This window comes from Saimiri boliviensis, chromosome 4 (assembly GCF_048565385.1).
Source record: "Saimiri boliviensis isolate mSaiBol1 chromosome 4, mSaiBol1.pri, whole genome shotgun sequence".
In the NCBI taxonomy this organism is placed as follows: Eukaryota; Metazoa; Chordata; class Mammalia; order Primates; family Cebidae; genus Saimiri; species Saimiri boliviensis.
Window position 1 is genome coordinate 32,607,414 of NC_133452.1, and position 21,611 is coordinate 32,629,024.

General features: G+C 40.5%; 1 protein-coding gene across 1 annotated transcript; it reads left to right on the forward strand.

The window, feature by feature from the left end:
• Window positions 1–271: 271 nt before the first annotated feature.
• On the forward strand, window positions 272–19,929 carry IL22RA2 (interleukin 22 receptor subunit alpha 2). Its single transcript, XM_003926878.2, has 5 exons — window positions 272–359; window positions 3,212–3,347; window positions 6,521–6,699; window positions 17,267–17,436; window positions 19,349–19,929. The coding sequence occupies exons 1-5, from the start codon at window positions 299–301 to the stop codon at window positions 19,493–19,495; spliced, it is 693 nt and encodes a 230-aa protein (XP_003926927.1). The 5' UTR covers window positions 272–298; the 3' UTR covers window positions 19,496–19,929.
• The last annotated feature ends 1,682 nt before the right edge of the window (window positions 19,930–21,611 follow it).

Sequence of the window (21,611 nt, forward strand, 5' to 3'; positions counted from 1 at the left end):
CTTGCCTTTCCACAGCTAATGAAGTCCCAACAAAAAACAAGCTTCCCAATAAAAACGAGCTTCCGCATAAAAGTGACAGCAAATGTTTTTCGAAGTGGTTTTTATACTTTCATAATTCTCCTAAAATAAAATAATATAATGTAGTATTGAAATAAAACTGTAGTTGCTTCACGGAACCATCTGCCTTTGGTTAAACCAGGAGCGATGGTCTGCTTGTGGATTTATAGTTTCCTCTTTGGTCCCGAGCTGCCTCTCGTTAAAGGGAACACTGGTTGCCTGAACAGTCGTACTTGCAACCATGATGCCTAAACATTGCTTTCTAGGCTTCCTCGTCAGTTTCTTCCTGACTGGTGTAGCAGGTAAGTGCTTTGTTTCTTTTTAACTGCTCATAGCTTTGTCATCTGAGTCCGATCAAGGATCTGTTAGAAATGGCACTCGTGCTTTTTTGGACTTTATAAAGGCTGCAGCTTTTGATGTCACAAAATGACCAGAACAGGCATGGAGTTAGTGTCTATCTGCAGCTTGAAAGATCCCACATGTGCTTAGTGGGTACCCACTAAAGAAAAGGCACTCTAGAGGGTGCAGAGACTTCATACAGAACAAATGTATATGTCTCTCTCTCTCTCTCTCTCTCTCTCTCTTTATGGCTCTCACTCACTTTAGAACATCTTTTACCTTGAAGGAACACTATATCATGGTGGCTCCTAAGCCAAATTGTCATAGTCTGGACTTCAGCTCTGCCATTTTACCATATAGGAGAACTTGGGAAATTTACTTAACACCCCTGTGCCTCAATTTCCTCAACAGCAGAATGGGGATTCTAGGTCACTGTGAAGGTTAAATGAATTAATATATGCCAAGTGCTTAAAGAAGTGCTTAGCCCAGAATAGGGACCACAAACAACATGTGAGAATTCACTTCTGGTATTCTTGGAGGAAACTTCAGGCGTGTAGAGCATCTTATCACCACCGCATACTTCTAAGCAAGCATAAGAATCCAAATTCATAATCGGGTACCTCTCAGTGTAAGCTACTCAAGTAACTTGCCAAGATGGTACAGTTGGCCGGTGACTAATACATAAAAGCAATTCCAGCCTTCATCTTCCAGAAATGTTTGGAATTGAGAAGACTATGCCTCTGGTCCTTGGTAACAGCAAGGACTCATTTAGCAAAATATGGCAAGAATTCAAATGCTACCGAAATGCTCCCGGCTCTGTGTCTTACCAAGCCTGTAACCTTGAGTAAGAGATGCAATTTTTTAAAGCCTCCGCTTCCTCATCTGTAAAATGCAATAATAAAAATACCTTGCTTGGCGGCTGTAGGAATTAAGTTGTAAAGCTTTGAACATGGTACTTAATATAAGTTAATGTTCATATATGTTTGATGTTTGATGAATGTCAGCAAGAACAAGGAGGAGGAGGGAAGAAGGAAGAAGATAAAGTATACCCTCAGCTTCTAATTGGTCAGCCTCTTTCATTGGCTCCTCTCTCCCATGGCTTTGCTCTTGGTTTTCTGTTGGAGGAGAGAGGCAGGCTCTGCAGCCAGACTGTCTGGGGGACAAGATTGGCTTCACCATTGGCGGCCTGGAAAGCTCCTTCAGGTCTCCCAGGCTTGGTTTTTTCAGTCTGTAAGAGGAAGACCATGATGCACAGCATATTCCTCGTAGAAGAGCTAGGCAAATTAAATGCACTGATGCAGATAAAGTCACTCAGTGCCTGGTGAAGAGCGAATTGTTTTTGCTGTTAGTGGTAGCAGTGATGTTACAAAAATGAGAGAAGCAATCCATAGACAGAGAGATAAAGGGCATTAAGCCATCTTTCTTCATGTGAGCACATCAATGCTAGGCAGGCCTTCAGGAAATGGTGCCTGTCATCTCCTGAAAATTCCTGGAATTTTTAGGTTCTAAAGATCATCAGTCAGGTAGTGATTTTTGTGAGCAAAATCAATTGTGGTTGTAGACTCTTTCCAAGTACACAACACCGTCTGATGCACTGAAGGTGGTCCAAAAAATACAAGTGAAAACCAATTTAAAAACAAATAACAGGATTCACACTGTTTGGTTGGTAAGAATAAAGGCCCAAGGAAATAGCCTTGTTCATTTCAAAATAACAAATCTTGAAAGTTCAGAGATGAGACCATGGGTTTGGGAGTATTTTTTCACCATGTCAATAAGGTGATACATTTAAGCAAAGACTTGAAGGAGGTGGAGAAATGAGCCACATGAAATCCAGGGGGAGAGTAGACCAGGAAAAGGGAAGGGCCAGTGTGGAGGCGGGGTCACCGGGGGCATGCTGGAGCCAGTGAAGGAGTCAATGCTGCAAACACAAGGGGTCGGGGTGACAGAAGATGAGGTCAGGGAGGAAACACAAGATACGCCTCCTGACTCCTCCTTCTGCCCAACTTCCTATCCCTTCGAAGAAACCTTGAACCCTAAATCAAATTTTCCTCGAAGTTCTCTTGCCTCTGTGTAAAAAAAGGCAAGTGAGGTTGTCCCATCTATGTCGCATGATTTGAGGAAGAAAGCACAAGTCATGCCAGTGCCAAATTATCCCGTCTCCTGCCACAAGTAGTCTCAGAAACACTAGGTCCCCAGCAGGGTCTTGGGCAGTTTTCCTCATTAGCATAGCTATTTCATCTGAGGATTATGCTTGGAGACTCGGAGCCAGGACGCAGGCAGGTAAATACAGCCATTCAGGAGTGGGGCAGTGAGGGCAGACCTGCCTGGAAGCAGGACCCAGAGACTGAGCAAGAACCTGAGAAAGGAGGGACTGAGGGCTGGGCTGAGGGCCCGGAGCCAGAATTGGTCCCTAGCAAATTTTGCTTGCGTAATGCTAATACAGAGGTTCCTAAGAAGGTGATTGGTGGTCTTAGTGTGGGTCCTTCCTCTCAGTCATTATATTCCATCACTATTTGGGAATCAAATAAGAACGATATTTTTTCACTGCAATTTACTTTCCCTACAGCTTGGGAAATAGGGTGGGAAGATATCATGTACATGTTTAGGATCTGGAACTCATCATTCTGAGACTTTAGCGTGCCTCAAAATCATTGCATTGGAGATTCAAAATGTTGATTTCTGGGCTCCACCTCCGCTCTCTGTGCTTAGAGCAACTACTTTAGGGAACCCTGCTGCGGATATTCCATTGGAAACTACCCGCTGGGAACAACGGTACTCCAAACAATGTTCAATGTTCTTCCTTCTGTTATCTTAGGCACTCAGCCAGCCCATGAGTCTCTGAAGCCTCAGAGGGTACGATTTCAGTCCCGAAATTTTCACAACATTTTGCAATGGCAGCCCGGGAGGGCACTTACCGGCAACAGCAGTGTGTATTTTGTGCAGTACAAAATGTAAGTAAATTGAGCTTCCCTCAGCTGATAGAGACAGCACTGGGATAACATGTTCTAGAATGCAATGGAGTGTTAGGATCCGAGCTTTTTCTCAGTTTCAGAGAGGTTAAGAAGCCAAGGTTGGGATAGCAATGACTTGTCTCCCCTGAAGGTTGCCTGGGGACTCAAAACGCATGATGGTGTGCGGTGCATTGGGCAGTTACTTCAGCCCTAGACCTGCACCAAGACCTCACAGGTTCAGCCTTTGCCTCCATAGTGGAGCCTGGCACATGGTGGGTTCTCAATAGATTTGTCAAGCAAATGTTGGAAGCAGTTTATTTAGCACGTACCAAGTACTCAATGAGTGAAACTATCACTAGTTGAGAAAGAAGCTAAGTTGTGGCAAACGTGGAGGGGAATGTGTAAAACAAGTTTTTAATTTAAAAGTCACTTTCAGAGTGGATTTACTGTTTAGAAAATTGTTATCCAACACTAATGACTCCTGTAAGCATGAGCACAAACCGGAGCACGCTGCTGCATGTTCCTGGCGCGTCGTCTTCAGGCTACTCCTGCTGGATCGTTGCCAAAGCTCAGATACAATCTACTCCTTCCCTGGCTCAGGGCCTGGAAACAAACACATCTGATTTGAAAGTGGCAGGTTTTCCCACTCTTAGGTTTCTGGGGGGTGAGAGGAGTTGAGGCTCTTCCTTCTCTGACGGTGAGACAGGAGATATTACAGTTTAGCTTTCATGTTTTTTCACAAGAAATTCAGAAAATCAAATGCAGCTATGGGCCAAAATAGCATTTTTTTTTTTGCCCCGTAAATTTATCCATGTCTCTCCAATATGGAGCAGGTCCTGGGTCGGATTCTTTGCTAATTAATTGCAGAAGGACTATCCCCAGAAGCATCTCCATCTTTAACTGCTGCTACTTCTCTCTACATAAATCCCTCACATTTATTTTATGTGGGGATTGCAAAATTATCAGATCTTTACAGTGAACATTTCTCCATTACAAAAGTAGATTTGTGCATCGCTGGAGATACTTTCAGCATGTCAGAAGTAGAGATTAGTACCCTTTTTATAATTCCCCTGAAGCAGTATAAATAGGTCAAAAGTGGACCTATTTGCGGTCTTAAGTACTGAGAAGATTAGAAACTGTATTACCAGGAATCTAATGAAGATTAAACTTCAGGACTCCATGGAGGATTTTATATTTATAAGTCTTTTCTTAAAGAGGACTCCAAAGCTGCTATGGTTTGAGTTTGTCTCCACCAAGACTCACGTTGAAATTTAATCCCAGTGTGGTGGTGTCGGAAGTGGGTCATGGGGATGGAGCCCTCATGAAAGGCTTGGTATCATTCTTGCTGAAGTTGAGTGAGTTGTCACTCTTGCAAGACTGAATTAGTTCTCATGCAATGCTTCTATGAGAAAGGGCTGTGGCAAAGCCAAGATGCCCCTTGAGTGTTGCCTCTGCCAAGATCTGTTTTTCCCAGTGACCTTCTCCACCATGTTCTCATGCAGCATGAGAAGCTCTCACCAGAAGCCAGGTGGATGCTGGCACCACACTTCTTGTAACTTCCTAGGCTGCAGAACCTGAGCTAAGTAAACCTCTCTTCCTTATACATTACCTAGCCTCAGGTGTTCTGTTATGGAAACACTTAATGGACTAAGATTATATAAATTTCAGACTTCAGAATACCTGAATCCATTCCTGTCTCTAAGGGATTTTCAACAGCAGAAGGTAAATTTAGAATTTTGAAAACTTTCACTTTAGGGTACCCGGTTCATAAGTTATACTGTTATATCCCTCACATTTAGAATAGGACGAACAATGAGATGTTATATTAAAAAGAAGCCAGTCATTACGGCTAAGTTAAAGACTTATTATAAATAAATAAATAATACTTTTAAAACATCAAATTATGTTCGGTACATGTTGTGGTTCTGCTTTGTGATAGAATGAAACTGCTGTCAACATGTAGATGACTGAGGACAGATACTGTCAGTCTTCCTTATTATTTGTGGAGAAAGTTAGATTTCAAGTCTTTCCCTAAATATTTTGAAAAATCTTTCTCCCCAGCCTCCAATTCCCTCTTCGTTCCCCACCACTTTTTGCAGTGGTCTGATTCACTGCTGGTAAGGAAGCGAAGAGTGAATCTTCTCTTTGGCTGTTACAACACCTGGTGGCCTCAGGCTGTGTCAACCTCTCTGCCTTTTGCCTCATTACCTTTTTTCAGGGGTTTCCCTCCCCCTCTCCCAACCCCTGATTACAGGGCTCCACATATAGTCCTCACTACAAGTTCCCATCAGTTTTCAATAAACAGATTAATCGTATATTTGGGTAGGCAACACCTGGGATGGAAAGTGGTAGCAGCTTCTCAGAAGCAGCCACATTATTCAACAGCATGCTGAGGAGAAGTGGAGAAAAACCACAAACAGCCAAAACCTCAGAAGCGTTAAGGATGTGGAGAGTGAGTATTCGAAAATGGCAGTCAGCCCACATTCCAGAAAGAACATTTTGCCGAGTATTAACAAATAAAATAAAACCCTATGTTAGTGATACAGGAGGTGTCCGGGATGTTTATCTTCCAGCAAGACAGCACTTTAGTTAATGCTGTGGTTTCTATGTGTCCCTCAAAAGTTTATGTGTTAGAGACTTGATCCCCAATGCAGCAATGTTGAGAGGTGGGACTTTGAGGAGATGATTGGGTCATGAGGATCCTGCCCCCATGAATGGATTCATCCATTGATGGATTAACGAATTAATGTGTAATTGAGGAAGTGGGCTAGTTATCACAAAAATGAGTCTGTTATTTAAAAAAAAAAAGCCATCTCTCTTGAACCCTTGTGATGTCCTGTGCCACCTTAAGTCTCCACAGAGAGGCCCCATCAGGAAGAAGGTCCTCACCAGATATGGCTCTTAAACATTAGACTTCCTAGCCTCCAAAACTCTAAGAAATAAATTCCTTTTCTTTATAAATTACCCAGTCTCAGATATTCAGTTATTGCAACAGACAATGGACTGAGACAGTTAATAAGAAGGAATATTTTTAAAGATTCTGAAGAGCAGCCATATGCTTTCATGGTGGTATTGATACGAGAATCAGGTATAAAGAATAATTCGTCTGAAAATACTGAAGACTCCTTGAGTGGAGAAAAGAAACTCAGATCTTTGCCTTTTCCCTGCTACAGGTATGGACAGAGACAATGGAAAAATAAAGAGGACTGTTGGGGTATTCAAGAACTCTTTTGTGACCTTACCAATGAAACCTCAGACATACAGGAACCTTATTACGGGAGAGTGAAGGCGGCCTCAGCTGGGAGCTACTCAGACTGGAGCCTGACGCCACGGTTCACTCCCTGGTGGGAAAGTGAGTTCCATGGAGTTTCTTTGCCCTTGTTCTTCCTGCTTTTGGACAGCCCTCCCGGAGCATGGCTAGAGACCACCTGGCCTTGTGCTTTGCTGAGGTCTACATCATTATCTCCATTTGGTCTAATTCTCAGAACAACTCTAGGAGATAGCTTTTATTATCCTAATTTTCCAGTCCAGAACATCAAGATCAAATCTCATGGCCAGTATTATCCAAGTCGGGTTCAGAGTTGCTGCTCTGAATGCAGAGCCTCCACTCCATCAATTTGTTGGTCTCTCTCTCTCTCTCTCTCTCTGTGTGTGTGTGTGTGTGTGTGTGTGTGTGTGTGTGTGTGTCTCCTTTTGTCATTCAGGCTGGAGTGCAGTGACACAATCTCGGCTTACAACCTCCACCTCCAGGGTTCAAGCGATTCTCCAGCCTCAACCTCCCGAGTACCTAGGATTACAAGCGTGTGCCACCACGCCTGGCTAATTTGTGTATTTTTAGTAGAGATGGGGTTTCACCATGTTGGCCAGGCTGGTCTCAAACTCCTGACCTCATGCGATCCACCCTCCTTGGCCTCCCAAAGTGCTGGGACTACAGGTGTGAGCCACCACACCCAGCCCTCCAAAAAGTATTTTTAAACAGCAGAATTCGTCATAGTGCCCTAGTCCTTTCCCAAATATGAGGGTTAAGTTCTTGAAAATACTCATATTAGAAGAATTTTCTGTTGAGGAAATTAAAACTTTTAGTCACTTCCCCAAAAAGGCAGAGCAAAAGTGCTCTCGGTATCCATCCTGAATGATAGTTATTCCTCATCTGATTTAGTCCCAGTCATAGAATAATATAATCTAAGATGTAGGTGATAAAATTAACCATTACCAACAGACCCTGTATAAAATAGTAGAGAAAAGAAAGAGAGAGAAGGAGTTTTTTTTTTTTTTTTTTTTTTGAGAGACAGTGTTTTGCTCTTGTTACCCAGGCTGGAGTGCAATGGCGCGATCTCGGCTCACCGCAACCTCCGCCTCCTGAGTTCAGGCAATTCTCCTGCCTCAGCCTCTCGAGTAGCTGGAATTACAGGCACGCGCCACCATGCCCAGCTAATTTTTTGTATTTTTAGTAGAGACGGGGTTTCACCATGTTGACCAGGATGGTCTCGATCTCTTGACCTCGTGATCCACCCGCCTCAGCCTCCCAAAGTGCTGGGATTACAGGCTTGAGCCACCGCGCCTGGCGGGTTTAATGTATAGGTATAAAGATGTGCATAAACAGAACAGGAAAGAAAATTAAGATATTTACCACAGTCCTCATAACTGCAACCCGTCACAAAGCCGTAATTAATATTTATAACTTCTTCCCTCATTATAAACTCAACATTCACTTTCTTTTCAGCCAGCACGTCAGCTCTTTATCCATGAGGAGTCTGAGTCCTTTTGGTGTTTTGTGTCACAGCTTGACCTAACCTTACATTAATTTTTATCACCGAATAGAGAAGCTCTAAGAGGGGCACCTGAGGCTTCCAAGAATTCTTCCACCTGAGCCCATTGTATTTATAACTGTATTGTGCCTTGCTAATCAGAATGAATCACCCCAGACAATATAAGAATCTCATTTTCTTTTTGCTGGTTAAATGGCACGAGGAGCTCCCAAGGATCAGGAGAGACCCTCAACTTCCAGTTTTTGGAAACCACTTCTGTTATAAACCAGAATTCAAGGCCAAGTACATGGGAAACAAAAACATGTCATGAGTTGTTCACTATGAGTAACAGTGACAGTTGCTCCTCTCGCTTCCAATTCTGATATCCTAGGCCAGTAAATTCTGTCCGTGGGAGAAACCACACCATGTATTGGCCACAGGCTTAGTGAAGCATTTACCAATTGGAGCATTTACCAATTCATACACCACTTCACAAGATGTCTCTCAAGCTGAGTTTTCAATTATCCATTTCACCTTCCTATAAAGTCATGGATTTCTGCATGACAAACATATGATAAGGCCCAATATTCCTGTGGGTCTGAGAGCTTTCTTCACTCCTTTCACATTAAGTTCTGTTTCATAAACAATGTATGGTGCAGTACTATGCTCACGAATAAGGCATTGACTACATCTGTGGGCGGGTGTGGTCCCAGGAGTGGTCAGGGTCTGCTGATAAAAGCATTGAAACAGTACATACAAATCTATAAACAGAATCTGTAACCAGAATCTACACCCAGCAGTAAAAAAAAAAAAAAAAAAAAAAAAAAAAAAACAACTATAACCCATGTCTCTTGTTCCCTTCCTCCCTTTTGGAAGGGAACGAAAATAAACCTACCTGCCATGAGATGGCAGACGAGGGCCCCTAAAATATGGCACTATACTAGGGGTTCGACATTGATCTTCACTATTGGAAAGTTAGACACTTGGCAGTGTCAGACCAACCTTGGTAAGAGGAGCTCCGTACTGTTAAGTCTATATATAACCTCCATCGTGCAACTGACTTGTTGAGGAGTCCACAGAGCAACTATAGGACACTGGGGCAATAGACTGTCACTGCATCCACTGAAATTTTTTTTTAACTGCCTTATTGAGGTATAATTCACACAGCTTATACTTTAAACAGATAGCATACCGTTTAATGATTTTTACTATATTCACAAATATGCGTAACCATTCCTCACAATTTTAGAACATTTTTATCACCTCAAAAAGCAAGTCCATACCCTTTGCCTATCACCTTCTAGTCCTGCCATTCCCCTAGCCCGCAGCCCTGGTAACTGCTAATCTTTCTGTCTCTACAGTGTTCCCTGTTCTAAATAGACTTATGTAATACATGATGTTTTGTGTCTGGCTTCTTTCACTTAACATGTTTTCAAGGTTCATTCAGGTTTTAGTACATATCAGTACTTTATTCCTTTTTGTGGCCAAATAAGAATCCATTATATGGATATACCACATATTATTTATCTATTTCCCAGTTGATAGACATTTAGAAGTTCCCACCTTTTGGCTACTATGAATAATGCTGCTATAAATAATCATGTAAAAATTTTTATGTTTTTCTTTGTTTGTTTTTTGAGAGACAAGATCCTGCTCTGTCACCTAGGCGGTAGTATAGTGGCACAATCATAGCTCACTTCAGTCTTGATCTCCTGGGCTCCAGCAATCCCTCCACCTCAGCCTCCCAAGTAGCAAGGACTATTGAGCATGTGCCACCATGCATGACTGGAAATGCATTTTTATTTCTCTTTGATATATATACCTAGGAATGGAATGGCTGAGTCTCGTGGTAACTCTATGTTTAGTCATTTGTGGAAATGCCAGACTGCTTTCAAAGCATCTGCACTATTTTACATTAAGGAGTATATAAGGGTTCTTATTTTTCCACGTTTTTACCAATCTTTTTTTTTATTATAGCTATCCTAATGGGTATAAAGTGGTATCTCATGTGTTTTTTATTTGCATTTCCCTGCTAATGAATGATGTTGAGCTTCTTTTTTATGCTTATTGGCTATTTTGTACCTTCCTTTGGAGAGTTGTCCATTGAGATCCTTTGCCCATTTGAAAAATTTAATTATATCTTTTAATTTTTGAGTTGTAAGAGTTCTTTATATATTCTGCAGACTGATGCCTTATCAGATATATGATTTTCAAATAGTTTCTCCTGTTCTGTGGATTGTCTTTTTACTTTCTTGATGGTATCATTTGATACCAAGTTTTAAACTTTGATAAAATCCATTTTATCTATTTCTTCTTTTGGTGCTTGTGCTTTTGGTGTCATATCTAAGAATCCTTTGCCAAGTCCCAAATCATGAAGATTTACCCTGTATTTTCTTCTAAGAGTTTAAAGCTTTTATCTCTTACATTTAAGTCTGATTCATTTTGAGTTAATTTTTGTATCTGGTATGAGGTAAGGGTCCGGTATTATTTTTTGACATATGACTGTCCAGTTGCCCCAGCACCGTTTGTTGAAAATCAATAGACCATAGAAGTGTGATTTATTCCAGACTTTCAATTCTATTTCATTGATCTATACATTTATTATTGTGCCCATACCACACTGTTTTGATTATTGTTGCTTTGTAGTAAGTTTTGAAATTGGAAAGGGTGAGCACTCCTCTTTGTTCATCTTTTCCGAGGTTGTTTTGACTATTATGGGTTCCTTGCAATTCTCTAACCACCTAGATTTTTTAAGATCTCCTTTCAAAGCAAAGTGTGAGCCCTTTGCTCCCTTTGCTTTGCATTCATATGACCACAGAAATATTCACATTCAGTATCTTAATACTTAAGAATCCATCCATAGACCTCTTCTAACTGGTGCAAAGTCCAATTAGATCCAAGTTAATTAGAGCATGTACAAAATGCCATTGAACTCAGAAAAAGGCATTGTCCCCCAACTCTCTAATTAGCAGGAGGTGGAACACACTTGAGGAAACTAATTCATGGTAACTCTCAACATTGTTTGTTGGATAAATTGAAATTCAAGGTCAATGCACTCAACTAGCAATTCTCTAGCTGAGGAAAAGGAAATTTCATGACTAAACTGATGAACACCAGTGGGGGAATTTCACAGATCCGTTTGATTCTTATCTTCAAGCTTAGAAATAGGGTCACATTCCGATTTACTTGTCAAACGAAGCCCTCTCCAGTCCGTGCCATTAAGCCAGCCAGGTATGAATAGCCAAAGACATTGGCTGACGCTGCTTTAGCTCAATTCCATTTAAATTGGGATAGTGTTAAGAAGGGTTTGTGCGTTCTCTGTATGACCGTTCTCCCTAAAAAAGAATCAGAAAAGAGAAGAAAAAGCTTTAGACCAGGTCCTTTATAAAGCCATTTTATTTTATTGCAGGGCCTCTTAGTAGAAGAAGAAGAAACCCAGTCTATAAATAGCTGCTACTCTTGTTGATGCAATAGTGAGGGGACCCATCCACTCAGCTGCCTCATCATCCCCAGCTTTGCATCCTCTTACCACAGCTCCTAAGGCTTTCTGAAGAACATATTTCAAACAACATGTTTCTACTCCTCAGGACAGCATGTTCCTGGCATCTGTGATAATAGACTAATGAGCCAGCTGCATGCATTGGCTTCCCTGACACCCAATTTTGAGCAGCATGATGTTATCTCAGATTAAGAAGTTCTGATTTATGGTGTCTATCTAGAGACAAAGCAGATTTTAAAGATAAAATAAAATAAGCCTTCTTGAGTCAAAAGCAGCATCTGATACTTAGTGCGATTTCCGTATTATTTGACCATAGAATTGCTTGGATTAAAAATAGATGTGAAGGCCAGGTGCAGTGACTCCATGCCTGTAATCCCAGCACTTTGGGAGGCCGAGGCGGGAGGATCACTTGAGGCAAAGAATGGAGCATTCCAAGCAAAGGGAACAGCATTTGCAAAGGCCCTCTGGCATAGCAAACGTCAGGGACTGAAAGCAACGGTATAGTGAATAAGAGCATAGAGGAAGGAGTCCACAATGAGCTGGGATTGGAAAGGTAGGCCAGGTACAAGAAATGTTTAAGAAGTGTGACTTCCTCCAGAAAAATGTAATATTACTCAGGAGCCACATGATCAGACTTGTGTATAGAAAAGATCATTTTGACTATATTTGGGGAACAGGTTGGGTGCGGAGAAGTGAAGTCGTGGGTTACTAATAATCATCTGCAGGAGACAGAATTTGGTTGATGAAAAGGTCTAGAAAAAATTTATTCCTGGAGGGACATTTAGCAAGAAAAATTTGCAGGACCAGGTGCTAGATCAGATATAATGGTGAAGAGAACATGTCAAAGAAGACCTCTTAAGTTCCTTGCGTGCATAAATAGGTGAATCGCTGAGATGTTTTTGATGGGGTTTTAGGAAAAAGACCAGTTTGGTGGGATGCAAGGTAATAGAGATTATAAGTTTGGTTTTGAGTATGTTAAGTTTAAGATGCTTTTTTGGACATATCTCTTCAGATCCAAGACCCAAAGGTAAAGTCTCTATTAGAGACAAACTTTGTGAGTCATTTCATGCACATAGCACAGTGGGCATTGATAGGACTGCTTAGGGAGAGAGTATTGAGTGAGAGATAGTTTTGAATAAGACCAGATATTGAGGGACTCTCACCCAAAGATGCCTGAGTAAGAAAAACCTTAAAAGAAGGCTGAGAAGGAATAGCCAAAGATGTAGGAGGAAATCTGTGGGCTGATATGTTCATGGATAGTGTGAAAAGGTAGTATTTCAAGGAGAGCGCTGTTAAAGAGGAAAGTGCTATGAGGTCAAATCATTTTGACTTGGTCTTGTAACAAAATCACAATCCGGTGAATGAGTCAAGAAATTTGCAACTGATTGCGAAACTGATTTTGCAATCAGTTGCAAAATCTAGCATCACAGATCACAAATCAGGAACCCTGTGATGTCCACAGGCTGACTCACTGATAGGTCAATGTCTAAAATGTGTGCCTCACTACAAAAGGGATGTGTACTTAAAGTAAACTATCACATTTAAACAATTGAAATGTAAGATCATGAATTCATACCTTCAAAAGACAGGTTCCATATGCACATGATTAAAAGAATATTCTTGGAAACAACATGGCAGGCTTGCAGTGAGGAGTTGTCAAGGAATGGAAATTGGTATGCCTAGAAGCAAATTTTAAAAGCAGTTTCTCTTGAGAATATCTTTTTTCATACTACTTGATAAACATCTTGAAAGACTGTGGCTGTGCCTGCAGTAAAATTGGCGACATTAAAAAGATCTTGAAACGTTTATTTCCAATCCAAAAGATGATCTCTCACCGTGTTGCCCTGGGTGGTCTTGAACTCCCGGGCTCAAGCAATCCTCCTCCCTCAGCCTCCCACAGTGCTGGAATTATAGGAGTGAGCCGCCATACCCTGCCAATTATCATTTTTTTAGAAACAGGGTCTCATTCTATTGCACAAGCTAGAGTGCAGTGACATGGTCATAGTTCACTGCAGCCTCAGCCTCCTAGGCTCAAGTGATCCTCTAGCTTCAGCCTCCCAAGTAGCTGGGATTACAGGTACATACCATTTTGCCCAGCTAATTTTCAAAATTTTTTTGTAGAGATGATGTCTTGCCCGGGCCTCACCCAGATTGGTCTCAAACTCCTGGCCTTGAGCAATTCTATTTCTGCCTTGGCCTCCCAAAGCGTTTGGATTACAGGTATGAGCCACCATGCCTGGTCTTTAAAAACTTTTTTTAATATTAACCTAATCCATGCATAATTAGGAAGATCCCCAGTGATGTCAAACAAGAAAATAAAATATGTGTAAATGATTTTTTAAAAAAATTAATAAAAGAAAAATTTTCAGTAATTATAGTTTGGGCCAGAAGGGGAAGATGCTATCTGGCTTAAATATAAACATTTGAGAAAAAAAATACACAGTAGTGTTTAATCCTGTCATATTTATCTTCAACGAATTTCTACCAATTGAATTCTAAACACCTGTGTCACACACAAGAAAGGCAGTTTTTTGGGTGCTAAACATGTGACAGGAATGTTAGAAGTATGTTTCTATCTGGGAGAAAATTGATCACACATCATATTCTCCTATGAAACTGAGCAGTGATTCATTCTCACCTCACAAGTGGTAGGTAAGTGTTCTATGGTGGTCAGCTGAATTTGGAGCATGGGAAGCATAAATGAGATTAAATATCCACCGGTTCAGAGGATTCGAGTGCAAACAAAGGGAAAATTCCTTTTCCTTCGCGCAATTAGGAAAATGTCCAATATAGTTGGAAAGTGATTTTAAAAGCTATGGTTCTAAATTAAATAGCCTGGGAGTAGGAAACTCTCCTCTTCTAAAACACTAAGAAATTCTGGATAAAATAAAACACATTTTCCAAACTCCGCAGAGAAGCAAGAATGAAAATAAAGGGAATTCTCAGGGGCCAAAACAAAGTGAATAGAAATAAAGGGGAAGCAGAGAATAAACATAGTGAAGCCCGAGCTGCCCTGAGGGCATGTGCTGGACGTGGGAACTAGACCCTGAGTGGTAACAATCACTCCTAGGACAAAAAACAAGGTTTTAGGCCAGCACAAGGCAGGGAGTCAGTTCCAACAAATACCCCAACAAAAATCTTAGAACCTCCAAGGGTTACACTGTCAATAAAAAGGCTGACTAGCCTGGGTTTGGTGGCATGCACCTGTAATCTCAGCTACTCAGGAAGCTGAGGGAGAACCACTTGAGTACGGGAGTTCGAGACCAACCTGGGCTACCTAATGATAGCCTGTCTTTAAAAAAAACTCAAAACCAAACAAACAAACCAAAAAAGGAGACTAAGAGAAGCCCTTCCAATAAAGAGAGAAAAGTAATTTGTGTGTTTCCATCTTTACTCTGCTAAGAATCTAACGCCCTTCTAAATTCATAAAGGTTTGAGATTCAAATTCATGTGCAATTTTCTTTTTTTATGTTTTTTTGGTTTTTTTTTTTTTTTTTTTTTGAGACAGAGTTTCGCCCTTGTTACCCAGGCTGGAGTGCAATGGCGCGATCTCGGCTCACCGCAACCTCCGCCTCCTGGGCTCAGGCAATTCTCCTGCCTCAGCCTCCTGAGTAGCTGGGATTACAGGCACGTGCCACCATGCCCAGCTAATTTTTTGCACTCTTAGTAGAGACGGGGTTTCACCATGTTGACCAGGATGGTCTCGATCTCTCGACCTCGTGATCCACCCGCCTCGGCCTCCCAAAGTGCTGGGATTACAGGCTTGAGCCACCGCGCCCGGCTCTTTTTTTATGTTTTATGTTTGTTTTTGTTTTTTAACATGGGGCCTCACTATGCTGCCCAGGCTGCAGTACAGTGGCATGATTATTGCTCACTGTAGCCTCAGCCTCCCTGGGCTCTAGTAAGCCTCCCACTGCAGCCACCCGAATAACTGGGACTACAGGCGTACATGCCACCATGCCAGCTAATTTTTGTGTTTTTTGTTTTTGTTTTGGTAGATATGCAGCTTCACCATGTTGCCCAGGCTGCTCTCAAACTCCTGAGCTCAAGCAGTCTGCCCACGTTGGCCTCCCAAAGTGCCAGGATTACAGGCATAAGCCACCACATCCAGCCTACATACACAATTTTCATGTTTCAGAAAACATCAACTTAAGATTGTTCCAGGTTGATGGTGACACAGAACACCCTGCGGAAGCAAAGCCAAATTCTCAAACCAGAGTTCAGAGCAACCTAACACATATGTGGTCATTTGATTGACACCCACGGTGCAGTTCAGTGGAGTAACTATGGTTACTTTCCTGGAGTTGAGTAATTGAAGAAAACATAAAGGAGGCTTCTGGCTGTTTGTAATGTTCTTTCTTGATCCTGGTGTTTCCTATACAGGAGTATTTGTTTGTAAAGATTTTTGAGTCAAATCCATATTTGTCTGTATCCATCTTATAGGTCAACAAAAATTATTTAAAATTTAAAAATTCAAACCAAAACTACAAAAAAGAAAGTATCAACTTTTAACCTGTGCTTACAAGAAAACACAAAGACCACATGCAAGTTTGTAAGAAACAAGCACTAACCTGAACAACACTTCAAGTATTTGCAAACTTAGAATCAGATAATGAAATGAATATGTTTAAACTTATAGCAGAGGGAATAAAATCATCATCAAAGGACAAAATATTATTGGTTTCAAGACCAGGCTGACTGAAAGAGATCCAAATAAATCCTACAGAAATGAAAAATACATAATCATTAAAATTTTTTAAAAAATATTTATTTCCATAACAGGAATAAATTGGTGGGCTGGAAGACAGGTCTGAAGAAATCAGTCAAAATGCAACAACTAGACAGATGAAACAAATTTTAAAGAGGTTAAGACACATGGAAAACAGAATAAGAAATTCTAACAGATGATGAATTGAAATTCCAAAAGAAAAGCATGTATCTATGTATGTGTGTATGTGTGTGTGTGTGTGTTCATGTGTGCACACACACATGCACATAGAGAGAGAGAGAAAGAGGCAGAGGTGCAGAGAGAGAGAAAGAATGGTTAATTTTAAAGAATTCTAAAAGATGTGAATCTATAAATGGAAAGTACAATAAATACCATACGAGAAAACCACAGATTCATACTTAGGAGTACTATAATGAATCTGGGACAATTAAAGTGACTATCTAATTCTCTTTCTTATTTTATAATGATTTTGATTATTGGTAATAAAATACATGAGCGAAAGATTCTCTCTTTTGCTTCTTCCAACACTATTCCAGAGTATGAGACATAATCCTGTTGAATTTTATAGTTACAAGTCTTCAAACAGTTTTAGAGCTGCTTTGAAATTTTACATGCTTGAAGACCTATATAATATTTGCCTTAGTCTATGACCTCTCCTCAAATAGGTTTTCATATTTCACTTTCCGAAACAATAACTGAGAGCTATGGAAACTGTTGATAAATGTCCTTTGAAAGCTGAAACAGAAAGCGTTAGTCTTTGCAAATAAAAAATTATCTTCAAAGAAACTTCTCAGATATTTGTGTTTTAGATGTCAGGAGTATCTCTTTATAATAATTTTTTGTCAGATTTCTGGATTAATGCTGATTTGTCATTATACATAATGTGTCTGTATGTAATACATTCCTTTGATGATTTGTCAAAATTTTGGTTTTTTTTCTCCAGCAAAAATAGATCCTCCAGTTATGAATATAACCCAAGTCAATGGATCGTTGTTGGTAATTCTCCATGCTCCAAATTTACCATATAGATATCAAAAGGAAAAAACTGTATCTATAGAAGATTACTATGCATTAGTATACCGAGTTTTTATAATAAACAATTCACTAGAAAAGGTAAGTTCAGATAAATGGATTTGTTTAGTGTTTTTGTCTTGTTTCTTTAACCAATATTTTGGTCATAGTAGATGTCCTCTTCCGCTACTCTGCCTCCTCTTATTTCTTCTTATCTTTAATTCCTTCTTGCTCTCAACCAGCGTTAATCCATGGCTGGTGCTGGCATCACCATCAGAATGCATGCGTGCCCTTTCAGTCCTTCTGTGTGTCTCCACAGTCTTCCCTGCACATCTAAAGGCTGGTATTAACAGTATTGAATTCCATGTGACTGCCACAAATATTTATTTATATGGACTTGGCCCACCTTATTTATTTATTTTTAGACTGGGTTTTACTCTGTCACCCAGGATGGAGTACAGCGGTGATCATAGCTCACTGTAGCTTCTAACTTACGGGCTCAAGTGATCCTCCTGATTCAACCTCCTGAGTAGCTGGGACTACAGACTTGCACCATCATATCCAACTTTTTTTTTTTTTTTTTTTTTTTTTTTGGAGATGCAAGGTCTCACCATGCTGCCCAGGCTGGTGTCAAACTCCTGCCCTCAATCAATACCCCTGTCTCGGCCTCCCAAAGTACTGGGATTACAGGCATGAACCATCATGCCCAGGCTCACACCTTACTTTTTGAATCACATGATTATATATTTGTGTGTTTTGCTGTGATTTTTTATTTTTATTTTTATTTTTTTTGAGACGGGGTCCGGCTTTGTTACCCAGGCTGGAGTGCAGTGGTGCAATCATGGCTCACTGCCGCCTTGACATCCTGGGCTCAAATGATCCTCCCACCTCAGCTTTACAAGTAGCACACCAACTACAGGTGTGCGCCACCATCCCCAGCTATGTTTTTTGTACTTTTAGTAGAGACAAGATCTGGCCATGTTGCCAAGCTGATCTTGAACTCCTGGGCTCAACTGATCCACCTGCCTTGGCCTCTCAAACTGCTGGCATCACAAACATGAGCCACCATGCCTGGCCTTGCTGTGGTATTCTAATCCACCATCAGTGCTTCCATCTGGATTTGGTGGATAATTGAATTTGTTCCTTTTTTGGCATCATCTAAGATGAGGGTTTTTTTTAATTGTAAGGAAACCCCAGTTCAACTTGTTTAGAAACAAAAGAGGAGGAAAAGAGGAGGGGAGGGATTATTAGGAGATGGGCAAACAATCTCAGGGACAGAAGCAGGACATGGAGTGCCCGCAGGCTTAGCGGTGACTGAGAAGGGAAACGGAAGTAGTCCGAAGGGATGCTGCTCTGTCTCAGACTTTCTGTCTCTCTGCGGCCACAGGTGCATGCTTACAGTCAGCTCTGCTCATCTACACCATTCTCATTTCACACTTTAGATTCTTAAAAAGATGGCCAAGCAGGGTAGCTCATGCCTGTAATCCCAGCACTTTGGGAGGCCGTGGCAGGCAGATCATTTGAGGTCAGGAGTTCAAGACTTGCCTGGCCAACATGGTGAAACCCCATCCCTACTGCAGATACAAAGATTAGCCAGGCATGGTAGCACATGTCTGCAATCCCAGCTACTCGGGAAGCTGAGGCATGAGAATCCCTTGTACCTGAGAGGCGGAGGTAGTAGTCAGCCGAAATAGTGCCACTGCACTCCAGGCTGGGTGACGGACTGAAGTTGTGTCTCAAAAAAACAAACAAAATTCTTAAAAAGAAGACTCTAACCACAGGGTCAACCAACTCCCAGCCGTCAAAGAGAAGTCAAGTTCACCTACACGGCCATTTGCCCTGTCCTTTTACCAAGCTATGGCCTAGGACTCTAGGGAAGAAGGGTGTGTCTAGGAAGAAATCCCACAACCCAGCCACAACTGTGACCATGTACAACTTGTTAATTTACACAAAAATACAGCTCTGATTTAATGGCAACAACTTGTCATCTGATTTTTTTCTCTCTTGTGTGTAGGAGAAAAAGGTTTATGAAGGGACTCACAGAGTTGTTGAAATTGAAGCTCTAACACCACACTCCAGCTACTGTGTCGTGGCTGAAATATATCAGCCCATGTTAAACAGAAGTCAGAGAAGTGAAGAGAGATGTGTGGAAACTCCATGACTTGTGGGCATTCAACAATGTGGAAATGCTCAAACTCCCTGAGAATGGGATGACTCATGTTTGAAGGATCTTATTTAAAGTTGTTTTTGTGTTTTCTTAAAGCAATATTCACTGTTAACACCTTTGGGACTTCTTTGTTTATCCATTCTTTCATCCTTTCTATTTCATTTATAAACTATATTTGAGTAACAGTCTCTCCAAAAATCAAAATTTAAAAGACGCGGCAGAGAATAAAGGGTTCTATGAAATTCAGAACTTTATTTCTGAATGTAACATCCCTAATAACAACTTTCATTCTTCTAAGACAGTAAAATAAAAATTTAACAACCAAGGAATAGTATTTAAGAAAATGTTGAAATAATTTTTTGAAAATAGCATTACAGACTGAGGCAGTCCTGAAGCAATCGTTTTTCACTCTCTTATTGAGCCAGTTAAATTGGCATTGTTAAACCAATTTAAAATTTCTATATGGATGAATATTTTTCATATCTTTCTATTTTCTATGAATATACTTTTTATATATGTATTTATTATTATTAAATATTTCTACTTAATAAATCAAAAATTTTTTAACCTGTTTTTTTTTTCACGTGTAGTATAGGAAACTTTTTTTTTTTATTGCATTTTAGGTTTGGGAGTACATGTGATGAACATGCAAGATTGTTGCATAAATGAATCAAAATTTTGTTTCAAATTCTATTCTCTTTAAATAAGAACAGGTTTTGGGCTAAAAAAATCTCCTGATTTCTGGATTGACAGCTGAATTAAGACTATCAACAATAAGGAAGTCTACTCAACACAATTGTCCCTCATTTAAAACATACGTTAAGATTTTCTTTTCTATTTTTGCTTTGTTTAGTTTTTAATCCTGTCTTAGAAGAATTTATCTTTATTCTCAAAATTAAATGTAATACTTTTTAGCAACAAAAAAGAAAAGAAACCACATTACTCAACCCTTCTGGCCAAGACTATCTTGCTTGTGGTGCCTTCCTCATCTCTACATAGGAGGACCCCATGAATGGTGGTTTATTGGGAAATGCTGGAGTCTAAGCAGAGAACTCAGCTTGAAGCTGGAAGCACACGGGGTAGCAGGAGAAGAACTGGTGTTGGTAGGTGCCTACGGAGACTATAGAGCTAGACAAAGCCCTCCAAACTGGCCCCTCCTGCCCATCTGCCTCTCCTGAGTAGCAACCTGGTGGCCTAAGACTCAGTGTGATCAACAGAAAGCCACTTTCTTCACTTGAGACTTAGTCCTATATGTTTAAGGTTGTCTTTCTAGTGCAGAGATACCTATCAGACAGCATTTATACAATTTCCCATGAAAATTGCTCTAAAGTGTGATAACAATATAGTCAGTGCTTCCAGTTATATACAAGTACTCAGTGATGAATGGATTAAAAAATATTCAGAAATGTATTGGGGAGTGGGGGAGAATAATAGGCAGAGGAGCAAGAGCTAGAGAGGTGGTGTCCTTGCTTCCCTGTACGGTCAGAAAACATTGATTTGAGCATAGATGCAGAGACTGAAAAAAAATTTTTACTTTGATCTCTGTTTTTGAATTCTTATTTTTTATGTTTTACTTACTACCTTTTTTGCCTTTTGCGGAGAGGGTGATGAATCGAGAGCAGTGGGGTGGGTGGAGAGAAAGTAAAATTTCAAACAGCATTTTAGTGAATGCAATTCAGGAGTCCTGAAGCCTGACATAAAAAAAAAAAATTCATGTACAGTTTTTTGATGACAGTGATTAGATAACATCAGGTTTTGTTGGTATGTTGTTTGCCTTGCTCTGGTTTTGCTTTTGCGCTTAGGCAAGTACAAAATACTCTGTGAAAATCATAACTGTCATCTTCTTCATTGTGTTGGGGATATATTTTCATACTATTTCAATAAATCCTTTACTTTTTTGCTTTGCATTTTGGAATGTGTGTTATTTGAGCTTTTAAAAGAAGGATACAATGTTTAAGTCCACCAGATGAAATTCCAAGTAAACACCTCAGGTCCACGTGAAGTTCCGATCAGGAAGAAGCAGTGTTGAGCCGGAATGAGCTTGCCCCGTGATAGAATGCAATCCCAGTCTTACAGCTGCTCAGGCCAAAAGCTTTGAGGTCATCTTTGC

Coding starts and splice junctions, on each gene's coding strand:
- IL22RA2 (XM_003926878.2), top strand. CDS start 299: ATGATGCCTAAACATTGCTTTCTAGGCTTCCTCGTCAGTTTCTTCCTG. Junction 3,348..6,520: donor TATTTTGTGCAGTACAAAAT/GTAAGTAAATTG, acceptor TCCCTGCTACAG/GTATGGACAGAGACAATGGA. Junction 17,437..19,348: donor TAAACAATTCACTAGAAAAG/GTAAGTTCAGAT, acceptor TCTTGTGTGTAG/GAGAAAAAGGTTTATGAAGG.